This window comes from Chionomys nivalis, chromosome 1, assembly GCF_950005125.1.
Source record: "Chionomys nivalis chromosome 1, mChiNiv1.1, whole genome shotgun sequence".
Lineage (NCBI taxonomy): Eukaryota > Metazoa > Chordata > Mammalia > Rodentia > Cricetidae > Chionomys > Chionomys nivalis.
In genome coordinates this window covers 179,423,026-179,439,375 of record NC_080086.1, presented here as the reverse complement: position 1 = coordinate 179,439,375, position 16,350 = coordinate 179,423,026, and the positions used below count along the sequence as shown (strand labels likewise).

Below are 16,350 nucleotides of genomic sequence, written 5' to 3'. Positions count from 1 at the left end.
TAACTGCTTTTGATACCATAAACTTCCTTAATGTGTTCAATATATACTGCATGACCTGAGCGCAGGCACTAGTTAGGTGTTTTCCACACACCAGTAAACAGAAAGTGGGTTGGCTGTCTTTCCTGCAGCCATCAGGTCTATAGTAGAAGTTAGGTTCTAATGGCGATAAGCCACTGAGCCACAACCTGGCAGTGCGGCTGTGCCAAAAGGGAGCTCGGTAAGCAACATGAACGGTTAGACAAAGGGAGCAAGAGCCATTCACTCAAGGGAAGGGCATAGGAGCAAAGCTTTTCAAGTCTGTATTTTACTTCCTGAATCCTGGACTCATCTCTTGGTTTAGATACATTCTACTCCCAGCACTTTGGAGGCAGAACCAGACCGATCTCTGAGTGAATGAGTTCGCGGCCAGCCTGGTCAACTAGTCCCAAAACAGGCACCAAAGTTACACAGAGAAATCCAGTCTCAAAACAGCAAAAAACAAACAACAACAACAAAAAGATACATTCTACACTGAACCAGTTTGAAGCCTAAAAACTGATATGTGAGTGTTTTGCCTAAAGGGCCCGACTGTTGGAAGGTTAGCCACTCATCCCTCAGGTATTCTAACCGTCCTTGCTTAGCATGATTTTATTGGGATGCGAGGCACATAACTCATCCCTGAAACGCTGTGGGCACTGAAGACAGATTTGTATTCATCTGTGGGCACAAAATATCTGCCTTAGACAGATATGGCAATAAAGGCTGTCAAAACAATTTTATAAATATGCAAGTTTCTCAGACCACACAAAAGGAAGTTTCAGCCTGCATTCTTTTCTTTAGAGATTACATTGCTACCTCAATAGCTCAATCTAATATATTGGTAATAAAACACAGAATAACAATTCAGTCACTTGGCATCACCATATGAGCCCAATCTTGACTTTGAAAGGGAAAAAGAACTCCTAAGTTACTCTAAGTTACTTATAATCTTTGAAGCCTTTTAAACAATAAAAAGGGAAATGTTCAGAACTGTATTTTTACTTCTGAATATTTATTAAGATGAAAAATTAAATATCATTAAAATTATTTTCTCTATATTTTCTTCTCATAAATTTAAAATGCAAAGTCTTATGAGAATAAAATTACACTGCAATTACATGATTTAGGAGGAAAAAAATAAAAAAAGTTAGCATTTCTTTTTCTGTCAGTTAAATATCTATGGTAGGAGATGATGAGAAAATTTAAGGTATAATCCACTATGTAGTTCCAAATTAAACACTCAAGCTGCATATGCAGAAAAAAAAAAAACCCTGGAGGCAAAGCAATTTGGCAAACCCATCAGGTAAACCCAGGATGAACTGAGTTACAAGACAGCCACATATATTCACTCTGACACTAGACTTAACACATTTACCTACAAAGCAATCCTGGAAGTAAAGAAAGACAGGCAGCTGTCACGTTCTTAAGTCCGTTAAGTAAAGAAAAAAATGAACAAAGGCGGACATTTGTTTTTTTTTCTGCTACCACTTATCAAGTTGAACATCATGGAAGAATGTAAAATCTAGCTCCCAAGATGTGATGTCCTTGTCGTGGCCAGTCAGCAAATACCAACAGTGGCATCGGGAATAACACAAAGCAAGAATCACAGTCCAAGAAAAAGCTATAACACTCCAGCGGAAGCTTTGGGAGAAGGGCTGGGCAGATGGCTCAGTGAGTAAAGAGCGTGCTCTACAATCATGAGGACCCGAGTTCGGATCCCCAGCACGCATGTGTGGTAGCAATGCCTATAACCCTAGCGCTGTGTGCTGGGATGGGATTGCATTAGAGACAGCAGATCATGAGGGCTCATTGACTAGCCAGGGAGGCCGAAATGGAGAACTCAGGGCTTCCAGTGAGAGATCCAATCTCAAAAAGTAAGAAGGTAAATGATTGACGAAGACACTCTGATGTGAACCTCTGGCTTTTGCATGGGCCCACGAGTGTAAGCACAAATATGCACACACACACACACACACACACACACACACATAACTTCAGAAACTATAAATTTAGGCTTGACACTGCTGTCATTTGTACACAGAACAATATCATGAGGTGAAAAAGCCGGGATGAAAGATAAATGATGACCTGACTCTTTATAATAATGAAGTCGTTTATCATCTACTTTATAGAAGGTCTTTTTCCAAGGACTTTTGTGGGAATGGGTGTGTAAGCCCACAGACACAGTCCACAAGTCTAGACTGGACACTGACACAGATTAACACACTCTCCTGAGGGACAAGAGTGAGCAGCCTTTGCATTAGTTTCTCTGGATTAGTAGAAAATGGATACAATTCTGAGGCTTTGCAGACACATTTCTAATCCTGTGCTATTTGTTCCTCTTCTGGACTTTTTTTTCCTATCTTTATAATAAAAGTAGAATTCCTGAAAAAGAATCTCCTCATCATTACAGCTCTAACACTGTGCTTTACAGCATTGTGCTTGATTAAGCTCCAGAATGCTAACCCCACAGGAGAAGTAAACTAAAACCCAAGTTAATCAAAAGCCAGATTAGACAGAGTCACTTATATGTTTAAATTCTATTTGCACCCCTGTGTATTTGATGCTTTGTCAATGTACTTACGTTGGCTTAAAGGACACATACCCATGACTCATGGCTGTTTCATTCATCCTAACATGGGTGCTACATTGAAAACAACTTGTATTCATCTGGATATAGAACATATTGGTTCAGACAACAAGGACTGCTTTAACATTTCCTAAACACACTATCCTGCTTTAAATTCTAAACCTAACCAGAAAAGTCAAAGGCATTCCAGCACAGCCCATGTCTGTGGGGAGGGTGAGGGAAAGTAAAGTCACTTACCTCTAAGGTGAAGGACAGCACCACGTCAGACTTGGACAGCTGGATCTCATTCTCATCTCCCAGGTCCAAAAATGCAGAATTCTGGGAACGCTTTAACTTTTGTAATTTAAATTCTGGGCCACCTTTTGAAACAGGAAGACTTTCTAAATTGGCCATTAGCAAATTCACGGAGGCCCGCAACTCTTCTATGTACATGTTCTCCATTTCTTTTGAGATAAATCTGGGGAATCTTCTTTCCTTAAAAACAATTAAAAAGAAAATGTTGTTAGGGCAGTCCCATTACAGCGACACCAGAAGAGACTACATGATGCCATGGCTCACCTGTGAGGTTCTATGACACTTTCCCTATCTGGGGATTTAAAAGCCCCAGGTTTTGGTAGTTTTGACAATATCTAAAAGTACATTGTATATTCTATGTAGAACCACTGTGGTATGGAATGAATAACATTGTATATATTCTTTCATATTGCTCATTTTAATAAGATGAGCACAGGTAAAAACAGATATTGTGGAACAGCTTAGTGTATAAATACATCTCAGTGAGCACCATCTTTGAAAGACTTGGAGTAAGCAAGTGGTGTGCAAGAAAACACCCAGGACACGCTGCTCAGCCAATCAGAGGAACATTTTCCTGGTACCATTCTTACCGTACATATACAACACCATTGGGAAGTTATACCCTCTGTACATGAGTACTCACACTAAAACCCCCTTTACTGTAAATATTATGGATATATTTCTAGAATTGGAAATTTCCATGTTGCACAAACATGCAGATTCTTTATGGCTGCAATTCAGTCTTTCACTAAGATTTAGAAAAAAACTGAATTTAAAGCAAAAGGCCAATTTATGACAGAAATCTGTTAAGTGAAAATGAGATAACAATATTAATGTGGGAAATTCTATTTTATTTCAGGAGTATATTGACAGCTTATTTTTTTTTATCTCTGCAATCATTTTCTCACTTATTATACTCAATTAAAAGCGACATCCTGGGGGCTGGAGACATGGCTCAAATAGTAGAGAGGACTTGTTCTTTCAGCAGACCTGAAATTGTTCCCAGCACCCACATGGTACCTGGCACCCATCTGTAACTTCAGTTCCTGGGGCTCCAACTGCCCTCTGTTGACCCCCACAGACATGCGTATGGTGCACAGACATACCTGCAGGCAAAGGACTCATACTCACAAAATAAATTGAAATCTAAAACATAACATAATATTTAGAGCTAAGTTGTCCTCCGAGAAGGTTATACTAATTTATACTCCATAAAACAGCAGAACAGAACATATTTTCTGTCTTTACTCCTTGCTAACTTGGCACTTGGCTCTTCTCTGCAATGTCAGGGGGATGCATCTATTCCGTGAGGTCCAGAGTTCCGCCACTCTCAGTGTAGACTAAAGCCTTGAGGATGAAGGCTTCATAAGGTCCCATTTCAAATGATTTTTGAATGTTCCAGACAATCCCTGCCTTTATTGTTGTTTCCACTTGTACCACTGAGAACCTCATCTTTAATAATCCCCTCACAGCGGCTGGATGTATCCAGCTTGCTCCTAACGAATGCACCCGACTCAATTGCACCAGGTTGTTAACTGCAAGGACTAGGGCGTCAGGTCAGGAATCAACCTAGGAGCCCAGCTGCCTGCTTGCTCTCCACTTTAACCTTCAGATTCTTCTCTTAAAATCATTTACATACGATCAATAGTAAAATACAGATTTTTACAAACATCACATTTCTGCATTAATAATTAATTTTCTTCAAGACCCTCACATTCGTTGGACGCCTCATCAATAAATCGAAATTTTGCATACCCAGCAAAACAATTTCTTAGTTTCCTTAGAAAATAATCAAAGTGACTCAATGATTTTTCAACGAAGGCAAAAAAGAAAAAAAAGTCATTAAACCACAGCTATGTATTTTTTTATGATTTAATTAATTTTATGTATATGAGTCTATCTGATACCTGCAGATGTCAACAGAGGGCGCTAGGATCCGCCTAGAACTGGAGTTAGGGATGATTTTGTAATCGGTCTGCTAGAAACTGAATCCATGTCTTCTCTTGACAGTAACATGTGCTCCTGAACACTAAGCCATCTCTCCAAACCCAGTTGTATATTTCTGGACAAGCTTTAAAAGCTTTGTGGGAGGTGGGGAAGAATCATGTGAAGGTCAGAAATGAGGCAGAAGATTGAGGGAACAGATCTGTTCGGAGATAAAAGGAGTAATGTTTATCTTTAACCACTAGGGGGCCAGGCACTGCGTTACACTTCAAGTTTACTAGCAATTAATACTTCCAGAAAAGTATGAGTTAGCTTCTGTGATTTTGTCTGGAAAAGATGTAAATGTTTGTCTCCTATTTAAAATAGCCCATGGCTACAATATAAGTCTGCATTTTAAATTAAACACTTTATAACAAATTCACGAAAGTTAAAGGACACCCAAAAACCTTTTTCTCAGATTCTCTTTGGAATATTTTTTTACTCTTCCACTGGCTTGCCCACTGATAATGCATTGAAATAAAATAATATGTTTTCATTTTCTAATTGTATGGATTTCATAATTTTACCTTTTAAAATTCTATGTTCACAGAGGAGCAGAAAGAAAAAAAAGAAAAAGAAAACTTGAGACATATTTGAAAGCTCAGATACATGTTTTTTTCAAGTTTCTAAAGGTGTTGTTTTATGAAACCTAGCATTAGCACACGGCAGAAACCTATCTGTAATTAGGTATTGCTAAACACACTTCACCATCATCTGTCAAATAGGAAACTGGAAAACTGACTATATTACATTTTTATTGATTTTGTGAAAAAAAATCCTCATAAACCTTCTTTTAAAGATTCAGTATTTATAGGAAATATTCCATCAACTTCATTTAACCCTGCTTTTGTTGACTCTTGTAAACACACGTGGCGAGCATATATCAGATCAGGACACAAGTTAAATATCATTTATGTGAATGGGATTAGACATTATTTTCAAGTTGTTTAACTGTGAGTTTTCACCATCAATGAAATTCTAATTTGGCCCCCTCTGACATGGTGATACATGTTATAACATTTGGCCCCATCTGATATGGTGATACATGTTATAACATTTGGCACCCATCTGACACGGTGATACATGTTATAACATTTGGCCCCATCTGACATGGTGATACATGTTATAACATGAAAGTTTGTCTTCTGCAAAGGTCTCTATTATTGTTGCTCTATACTTTTCTCCTCCCTTTCTAGCCAGGCCCATTGGCGAGTCTCCCTAAGATGATAAATCTTTCCTTTGTCTTTCATGACTGCCCAGGTGGGGTTCCTTTAATCCCAAATATGAAATGCTCCAAAATCTGAAACTTTTTGAGCACTTTGATGCCACATACGTAATGTGTGATAAATATAGTCAAAACTCAGGTGTACCAAGTAAACGGCTGTACAAAGTCACCTTCAGCCTATTTAAAGAAGGGATGAAATATCAGGGTAATAGACTTTCTATTGAGACAAGGTCCTACTGCTGAAACTACTCATGCATATAAAAATATGCTAAAAGCTGAAGAATTTCAAATCTGGAATACTTCTGTTCCCAATGAATCTGTAATAATTTTAGGATTACAGTATCATTTGAACTAATGAAGGTAGACTCAGTACAAAGGCAATGGAAGTATTTGCAAATATGATCAAATTTCAGTTATCTCAACCATACTGAAAGTCCCTCTTCCTTCCTATTTAAGTATGCTCCTGCATGGGAGAAGTCAAGAGTCTCACAGATATGTCAGGAATTCAGTCCTGTCCTGGCTTTCTGATGATAATGTATAGGTAAAGATTCCACCATTCAGAAGACATTCACGTGGGCTGCAGAGATGCCTGAGAAAGTAACAGCACTTTGTGCTCTTACGAGGACAGAGATTTGAATCCCAGCATCCGTGTGGCATCTTACAACTGCCCTAAACTCCAGTTATGCTGGATCTAGTGCCCTCTTCTGGTCTCCATAGGCACCCAGGCATGCATACAGTATACACACATACTATACATACATACGTGTAGGCAAACATGTTCCTGTCAGTAACCTTTTACCCATGCTCCTATGAGAGAAAAAATAAAACAAAACAAAAAAAACCACTCACTGGTTCACTAAGCTGGACTTGGGTGAAATATTTCTTTTAGTGCGACACCAATTCCCTGTGTGAGGTGACTAAATGTTTGTTCACAACTTCTTAGTTAAAGGGATGTAATGACTGTATGGGTGGGCCTCATTCAGAAAGCTTTGAAAGACTGGTAAGCAAAGAGACTAATTTGTCCTGAAGAGCAGCAATTCTGCCTCAAGACCGCAAACTCAGAAGTCCTGCTTGAATCTCCCTGCTACAGGCCTGCTCTGCAGCTGTAGACACAAGGCCCCACTGCCTCCTGAGTTTCCAAGCCATCTAGATAGATACATAGACAGACACAGGTAGAGAATATCATTTCTTCTTCTCCATCTATCTGACTTCCTGTGGGTTCTGTCTCTGTAGAAAGCCTACCTAATACAGGGAAGAGAAGCCTGAGTGTCCAAAAAAGATGGTTGTGAGAAGGACATGGGGTCTGGACAAAAACCTTGAAGCAAGGAAGAAAGGGTCATGACAGATGAAATTAACTGAGCCAGTTTCAGAACTCAGGTGGTTGTCGTGTTGCTGGTGATGGGTGGAGGCTGGAAGACCAGCTGAAGGGACAGAACAAATGCTTTGATGTAAAGCAGAGGTGAATGAAGCCAAATAGAAGAGGAAAAATGGCAACAACTGTCAGATGGAACTATTTCACAAGTAGAAGCAAGCAGAAAGTGTGGTGGCTTGTGTCTATAATCTCAGCACTCAAGAAGCTGAGGCAGAGTGGCCAGGCTACTCTCCGAGGTTACTTACCCTTGGTTGTAGTGAGATCGCGTCTGAAAACATAAGTAGAAGCAAAAGGGTTTCCTAACAAGGTTTGCATGAAGCATGCGAAAAAGAAGTCAAATATGATGCTAAGTTTTTTTTTGTTGTTGTTGTTGTCTTTTTTATTTTTTGGCTTGAGTAACAGAAAAAAATGGTGCTGCTCAGAGCTTCCTGACCACTCATCCTTCTTCCTGCACAACCAACCTCATGGATCTGTTTTCTTGGTAGTAACAATAATCTTCCATAGTTTAGCAACACAGCATCTTATCACTTCTCATGGTCCTTCCCAAATAAAATATGAGCTGTATTTGGCATGTAGGCATGTTTCTGTCTTGTTTTAGTCCAAGGCAATTATATTTGTCTGGCTCTATCTTAAGCACTCAGCAGAGTGTTGCTCATAGTAGTGGATGCCCAGCAAATATTGTGCAAAGACTAAATAATCTGCATACTGCTGCACATCTAAAAAGAACACATGGACTTAGCTCCAGGTTTTCCTAGCCTTGTTAGCATTCCCTAACTTCTTCCTTGGCTAAAATAATAAAAATGGATATCCCTATTACTTGACGCAATATCTGTTAGACTAAGAAATTTGCAAATGTAGACAGTAACCAGTCCCTGGAGACCAGGGCAAGGCCAGTGACCTAGTCTATTTATGCAGTAGCTCTGTGAAATGGGAAAAAAAGACTAACCATCCAAAACCTCAGCATCATCTATAGAACCCATGCTATCACCTGCCCTTTTGGCTCACGGTGCAATGAAAGAGGCATCAATCCACAAGGTCACTGTGGTGACAAATTAGGCCTCTGTAGTAACAAGTCCAGTTTATAGCGAGGCAGCTGTAAGGTACATCTAGACATGTCTCTGGATTCTTTCCTAGCCTTTGACCTATAAGAAAGGCAACCAGCCTACTAGGCAGGATCAAAGAGGCTGGCATTTTCTGTAAGACTGCTTCATCTCTAAAATTTCCAGGAGCTTTCAACTGCTGGATTTCTGTGCTGTGGATTGCACAGTGTACATTCTGGAATGGTTCAGTGCGTCTATCAATTTCCAGAGGCCAGCAGGAAGGCAATTCTCTTCAACCCTGCTCTGTGGATGCACATCACTCTGCAGCCTCTCAGTCACAGCATCCCACATGGCAGGTCATCTGGAGAGTCTCCCTCTAGAAATGTGCCTTGTTTCACACAACCTACCACCAACTCAATCTGTTCTCTAGCATTAAATTTAGACAGGCAGAGTATTAACACTCTGAAAATACCATATAATCACAAATATGTTTTTTTCTTGGCAGAAGCATACAATGTAATGTTGGAGTCAGAATATGAAACTAATTTCCAGTGCTGGAAAAATTCACTGTCTTGGCTTAGGTGGATAGACATATACTCATTCAGTAGTAAATGCTTATGAATGCTGATATACATGTAGACAAGAGAGAGGTGGGAGAAAAGAGGGAGAACATGGGAGAGAGGAGAAAGATATAGAAAGGAAAAGATAGAGAGAGGGGAAGGAACAGAGAGAGGAGAGCGAGAGAAGGAAGGAGGCATGAAAAGCCACACAGGAGAGAGGGAAGGAGGGAAAAAAGAGAGAATGAAAGAGAGAGAAAGAGAAAGAGAGAGAGAGAGAGAGAGAGAGAGAGAGAGAGAGAGAGAATATAAAGGACGACGAGGAGAAGAACATTCTATCCACCAACTACTCAGTTTTTGTTCAGCAGAAGGAAAAGGAAGTCTTAAGTCATTGAACTAAATCAATCTACCAATTCACACCAAAGAATAGTTTTAATAACCTGCCAATTCATACCAAAGAATAGTTTTGATGGTTACGATGCATTTCTCTAAATATTCAAATTATTAAAAAGGAACTAAGCTTTTGTTTTAAGTATATTTTTGTTCTTAGAAATCGTGATTATGCAAGTAAAAATCTCTAGGATTATTAAAGAAAACACATTTCATCTGTCATATTCTGTACTATAAATTTCAAATTATACTTTAGACAGTCAACCATTCCATCAAGTTGGCACCACTATTTGCCAAGCCATTGTGCTTGAAATTTTGAAATACAATCTTATAAGGAAACCTTTCTCCCTCAATATAAATATTTTTTCTCGTGCAATATTAAAACTTTTTCAGATCTTGTTAGCAGTTAAACAAAAAATTCAGATTCTTTTAAATTACTCCAAAAGTTATCACTGAATTTGGACAACTCACATAGTAAGTATAGAAACTCCAGGTAGATAGCCTATTCCGTTTAGAAAATATGAATTCAAATATTTGGGATGAGGAAGTTATTAATATAGAAGAGCAAACCATAACTCATGTTGAGCATGTCTGTCTGGGTCAAGCATGCTTTTGGTGGACAGACATTCAGGCAAGTAAAGATATGCGGTACCGCATGTTCCCAGCATAACACACATACCTTTGCCATTTTCTCTGCCAGCTGCAGGCGGCCATCGAGCTCCCTTCTGATCTGGGCTGCTTGTTCGTCAGCGTTATCCAGCTTAAAATGAAAAGAAATGCACGTGGGTATAAAATGGGACCTCACTGGCATAAAAACAAAGTCGAAATGACTAAGAAATACTCAGTAAATCCCCTCAGCTACCTAGTCAGAAGTCTGTTTGGTTCCATTGTAGCCCAATTATATTACTTTTCATTGGGCTTTAGTTACAAAATTTTAAATTTGTACGATTCAATAGCTCCATTTATTAAGTAATCTTAATCACTGCAATAACCCTGTGCCAAATGTGTTTGCAACAAACCTAAAACAAGAAGTCCTTGTTTCCTTGAGGTTGACACAACTCATTATCAAATTTCGTTATTCCATTCTCCTCTCTTGCAGGTCAGCCCTGAGCACTTACATTGATGAATTTCTTACTTTGTTCTCTTTTGGATGACAAGACATCGATTAACATTTCATTTCTTATTTCCTACTTTTTAAAAGCATCTCTTGAATTTTTTTTGGTCTCTACGAATGCTAGACAGTTAAAGCATGGCTTGACTGACAACTTTCTGCCATTGAAGTCTGCATGCACTGCTCGTCCTAGTGATGGCTCACGTGCGGCCAAGACATGCTCACACATTTCTACAGACAAGCATTGCTTTAGAGCTCTATTTCAGGGTTTGAAATTTGACAGCAGGTAAATAAAAATGTAATCATTATCTTTCAGAAATCCCCCACATATATGGAAAATTATTCTCACTTGTTAATTGAAATTAAGTTTTACTATAATCTTCTCATGCTTATCCCCCTTCCCAATTACTCAGTCTTCTTTTATTAGTTCATTGTAAGATGTTAAACTTGTGATATTCAGTGGTAAATTCCTTCCCACTTCAATCCATTTTCTTTTTCTATCCTAATTATCAGAAGCTAGAACAAAGGGTGTAACCATATTTTATTAAAGATAATTTAAATATTTATGTGTATGTGTGTGAGTGTGACTGCATGCCACATGTGTGTAGATGTTCTTAGAGGACAAAAGAGGGTGTTAAATCTCACAGATCTAGAGAAACAGGTGGTTCTGAGTGCTGTTAATTATTTTTTCCAATGGGGAAAAATACAATAAAAAGGATTTTTATCTAAAGAAGTCATAGATTTTCCTCTCAGAACATTAGTATTTGAAGAAGTCACAAAACCCTTCAAATTTCACCAGAGCAAGCAATCTTTACCTCGTTAAAGATATACTCTTTAGATCAACAGTTTTACTTATTTATTTTTCAAGACAGGGTTTCTCTGTGTAGCCTGAGCTGTCTGTTCTTTAGACCAGACTGGCCTTACACTCAGATCTGCCTGCCTCTGCTTTTCGAGTGCTGGGATTATTGGCATGCACCCCCATAATCTAGCTGTTTTACTTAATTTTAAAGAAGAGTTGTTCCACTCATTTCTGAATTTTAATGGGGTTCGTTTTGCAAGAGACACTGAACGACGTTAAAAATGTCCATGTCTTCACTGCATCTGTCTGAGGATGTAGGCAAAGGAAAGTATTCTTCAGTGATCAGGAGTCCTAACTTCAGTGAGCTGAGACACTGAGCAGTGCTGATCCCTCATGGTACCCTATTATAACCACAGCTCTCTCCTTTTACCCAGCCCCCAACTGGTTAGTTTTGATAATAATGAACTTCATCTTACACAATGCTTAAAAATACATTCTGCTACAGAAAAGAGGATTTTAATTTACATAACAAAATAACAGATACTCCCCAGAGAAGGCAATGTTGATAAACATTGAGGAGCTTTGAGTCTGAAGCCTGTGACCTCTTTGCAATCTCAAAGGTCAGAGTGTCCTTCTGAATACTCATGTTAAAAACTAGCATCACTGACTAAAAACTCTGAAGTGCGTGTGTCTCTAGCTACAACACACCATGGGAGATCCAGACTTACCTTTAACTGTCTACTTAAAAGTTCAACTTCCTCAAAGAAAAAAACACATTGAATTTAATGGTCCCAGAAGAGATGAATCTTATATTTTGACTCATTCTGCTGAGTACATAATGCCATGTTCTAAGTGATATGTTATCTACCTCATTCCTTAAGTCCTAAATACAGGGGTTATCTTTGCCCTCTCCTTCCTAAAAAGCTCAAGCCCAATCTACCTACAGTCATAGAGAGCAAGACCTACATAGTTGAAGACATGTGTACCTAAAACACTTCACCAGATCTCTTTTTGTACATAAATAGTATGTATACCCGCACATGTGTATGTGTACACATATGACCTTCAAGCTCCATCAAATATATCCCATTTTGCAAACAGCTACTTCTTTTTTTTTTTGTAGGAACCAAGATATTTTTAATTAATAATTGACATTTCAGTAGAAGTAGATACATCAATTACATGAATTCTGGAATATGACTGAACCCAGAAGAAGAATATTTTGACTTTCAAAGCCTAAATTCTGACAAGATTTATTATCTTTGAGTGAATAAACTAATGAATTTTATTACAGATTTAAGATAAATGATTATACAAATATGATGTAAGTTCTTGAAGGATCCACTTCTGAGACATTTTGCTTTGCACTAATTGTCTTATGTTTATCTAAGAGCCATGTTCAAAGGCCTTCACAGTGGTTCTGTTTATTCTGATATACACATACACAATCAGCTCATTTAAGCATATTAATGCTGGAATGGAATAAATTCTGTCATTGCTATAGGCAACATTGTGTGCTACTTCTATGAAATAATTAAGAATAAAAGTGACGAGATGGGGAGAAGACCCAGCGAGTGAAGTGCTGCGTGAAGACCTAAGTCCAGGTACTCAGCACATATATAAAAAGCCAGGTGTGGGATGTGGTGATACACATCTGTAATCTCGGAATTGGGCAGGCAGCAAAATGAGAATTCCTCATCTTGGCTGGAGAACCACCTTAGCCAATCAAAATTCACCTGGTTCAGTAAGAGACCACATTTCAAAATTAGACAGAGGTTGACTGAAGAGAACTGAGAACTGACACCAACCTCTGGCCACCACATGTACACACACAAACACACACAATACAAGGAAACACACATACACACCTGTACACATAAATATATTCTCAAAAAGGGAGTAAAGGAGAAAACAATTTCTTTGTTCTTTAAAGTCCTTTGTTCTTTAAAAGTCCTGTCCCCAGTGCAGTGGAAGACATCTGTGTGGTAAGTAATCTTTTGTCACATAAAATATTGAACATAGCTCAGTGCAACCTAAATAAGTGATTTTGCACACGCGCGAGGGAGTATGGTGTTCAGGAGAAAGCAAAGTCCGAGTGAATCAGAGTGAGCTTGTGAAGATACTGTTGACACAGCAGAAGCCATGGCTGGGCATACAGCTATGTGGCCTCAAAGGCTGCAGCAGAGGATCGCAGACAAGCCTCTGCTTGAGCAGTGCACCCTCTATTGCAATCTCATCTCCTCCAAGTACATGATTTCAATATTTTCTGTGACAAAAGATTACTTACCGCACAGATGTCTTCCTCCGCACTGGGGACAGGACTTTTAAAGAGTGTCACTCAACCCTGACCATGACAGATGCACAAAAGCCCCTCTCATCTCAGCAAGGCCTCTAGTTACTATCACACAGACATTTTAACTTCAAGTTTCAAAGTATTTCACCAGCTTGTCAGACTGTATCAAGAAACGTACTTTGGTTTTCCTCACCTTCATTGCTACAGGCATACTATTTCCCCATTCAGAATTCTCTAGCTGAGAACGCTTATCTTGACCCTTAGGGGAGTTGAGACTGTTTAAAGTTGTGAGCAGGATTTTATAGAGAAATACGTTTTCCTTCCCAGAACTGCTTGGGTTTGATAGCTTAGCTGCAGTACAATTACTACAAGAAACAGGACAAGTATTGGAGAAATTTCTTCAATGACAAACTTACTGGGATCAGAAAGAATTTGTGGAATGTGGAAATACTTAAAATGGAGAACTTTGGCAGGCTGATCTCAAAGCCTAAACTATCATTGCCCATTTTTTTTTTTTCTCTCAATCTGCAGAGAAAAATAAGCCCCAGAGAACAGAAATACTTTTGAGAAGTCCTGGGTAGGCCTATGCATGTTGAATATTATCTTAAAGAAATTTTTAAAGACTTTATTTTAAATCTTGACTGCAGTTGTTTCCCATCCCTCTTCTCCACCCACCTCCCCTCGGCCCCCTCTCATCCACTTCTTCTCTTGTTTCTCTTCAGAAAATGGCAGGGTCCCATGCTTAACAAAACATGACATATCAAGTTGCGGTAAGACTAAATACCTCTCCATGCATTAAGGGTGGGCAAGGCAATCCAGTATGAGAAATAGGGTCCCAAAAGCCAGCTAGTGATAACATCTGCTCCCACTGTTAGAAGTCCCACAGAAAGAAAAGGCTACACACCAGTATCATATGTGCAGAGGGTCTAGGTAAGTCCCATGCAGGCTCCTGGGTTGTTGGTCCAGACTCTGTGAGCCCCTATGAGCCCAGGTTAGTTGATTGTGTGAGTTTTCTTGTGGTGTCCTTGACCCCTCTGGCTCCTACAATCCTTCCCCCCCCCTCTTCAGCAGGATCCCCCAAGCTCTGTCTAATGTTTGACTGTGAGTCTCTACATCTGTTTCCACCAGTTGCTAGATGAAGCCTCTCAGATGATTACTGAGGTGGGTACCAATCAATGAGTATAGCAGAGTATGATTGGGCATCAGTCCATTGACATTTTCCCCCTCCAGTCGTGTTTGGTTCTATCCTACGTTTCCGAGCCATCCATCCTCTGGGTCCTGGCACTTCAGGCTGTGTCAGGAGTGGGCTCATTCTCATGACATGGGTCTCAGGCTGGACCAGTTGTTCTTTGGCAACTCCTACAATCTCTATGCCACCCTTACCCCAAACACATCCCATAGGCAAGATGACTGTAGGTCAAAGGTTTTGCGGCTGGGTTGGTGTCCCACTCCCTCCACTGGTAGACTTGCCTTTTCATAGGACATGGCTGGTTTGGGCTATATAATTCCTTATTTCTAGGCGTCTTAGCTGGGGTCATCCTTGTAGATTCCTGGGAGGTTCCCTTGTACTAAGTTTCTACTTGATCCTGAAATGACCTCTTTTCCTCTTTTTCAGTGCTCTCCCCCCCCCAACCCCACCCCACCTGATGGCTCACATTCCCATCCTCACCTGCCCCCCTACACCCACTAAATCTCTTCTATTTACCCTTCCCAGGGAGAGCCGAGAAGAAAATTGTTTTTAATTTATTTTTAATTATGTGTATGTGTGTCTTTGTGTGGACATGTGCTATGTGAGTGCTTATGCCCACAGAGGACACTGGATCCTCTGGAGTTGTAGCAGCTGAAATCCACTTAATATGGGTGGGTGCTGAGAAATGAACTCAGGTCCTCTGCGAGAGCAGCAAGCACTCTTAAACAATGAGCCATCTCTTCAGCCTAAGAACACTAGTGCATTCAATATAAAAATAACTTTACCAAGTTTCACCCAATAGATTCTTTACAGAGACTGTGACTCTGCCTTCTAGTGCTCCAAAAACTACCAACAAATTCTTGAATTCATTAAATCTAATCACATATTAATAGATTGTTCTAAAACTGTCCTTCATGGCATGGTTCAGTATGAAAGTCCTATGTGATTAAACTGCTACAGCCAACCAGGCTGACTGCTCTTATATTAATCTTGTTTACCACAAAGAAAAGATTAATAGTTCTGTTTTTCCATAATGGAATCTTTGTATATGCTAAGTTGAGCAAAGCGTACCTCTCTTCCTCCCACTATAAAAATATCAATTACATTTTTCTCTGAATTTCCACTCCAATTATGGCCTATTTTTGCAATTAACTGTATCTTGTTAATTTTCTTACCAGTATGAAAAAATACAAATTGGCTATGATTTATATAGCTTTGTTATATAGCTTTGTATTTCCCTTGAGGTTAACGCATAATGTTATACTGCATAAATTTTATCTATAAATCTCTTTATTTATATATATCCATCAGAAATAACTATTGCAAACAAAATGCTTCTCTAAAATCAGTTTACAGAATGCTTTGGGATTTATCATATAGTTTTACAATACACATTGCCTACTGATGATATATGTCCACTATACAAATAAATTCTCTAACATGGCCTCAAAATAGTGATCAAAATATTTATTATTATCAGATTATTTTA

General features: G+C 39.1%; 1 protein-coding gene across 8 annotated transcripts in view; it reads right to left on the bottom strand.

Annotated features, from left to right (window-relative positions):
• The window catches only part of Cadps2 (calcium dependent secretion activator 2), a 529,236-nt gene that overhangs the window by 283,278 nt on the left and 229,608 nt on the right, over positions 1-16,350 (bottom strand). For all 8 annotated transcript variants that reach the window (XM_057791365.1, XM_057791395.1, XM_057791386.1 and 5 more), the window contains exons 4-5: positions 10,149-10,229; positions 2,846-3,082 (exon numbers count right to left, since the gene is read on the bottom strand). In XM_057791365.1, coding sequence (XP_057647348.1) covers positions 2,846-3,082; positions 10,149-10,229 — 318 coding nt within the window. The remainder of the gene's footprint in view (positions 1-2,845; positions 3,083-10,148; positions 10,230-16,350) is intronic.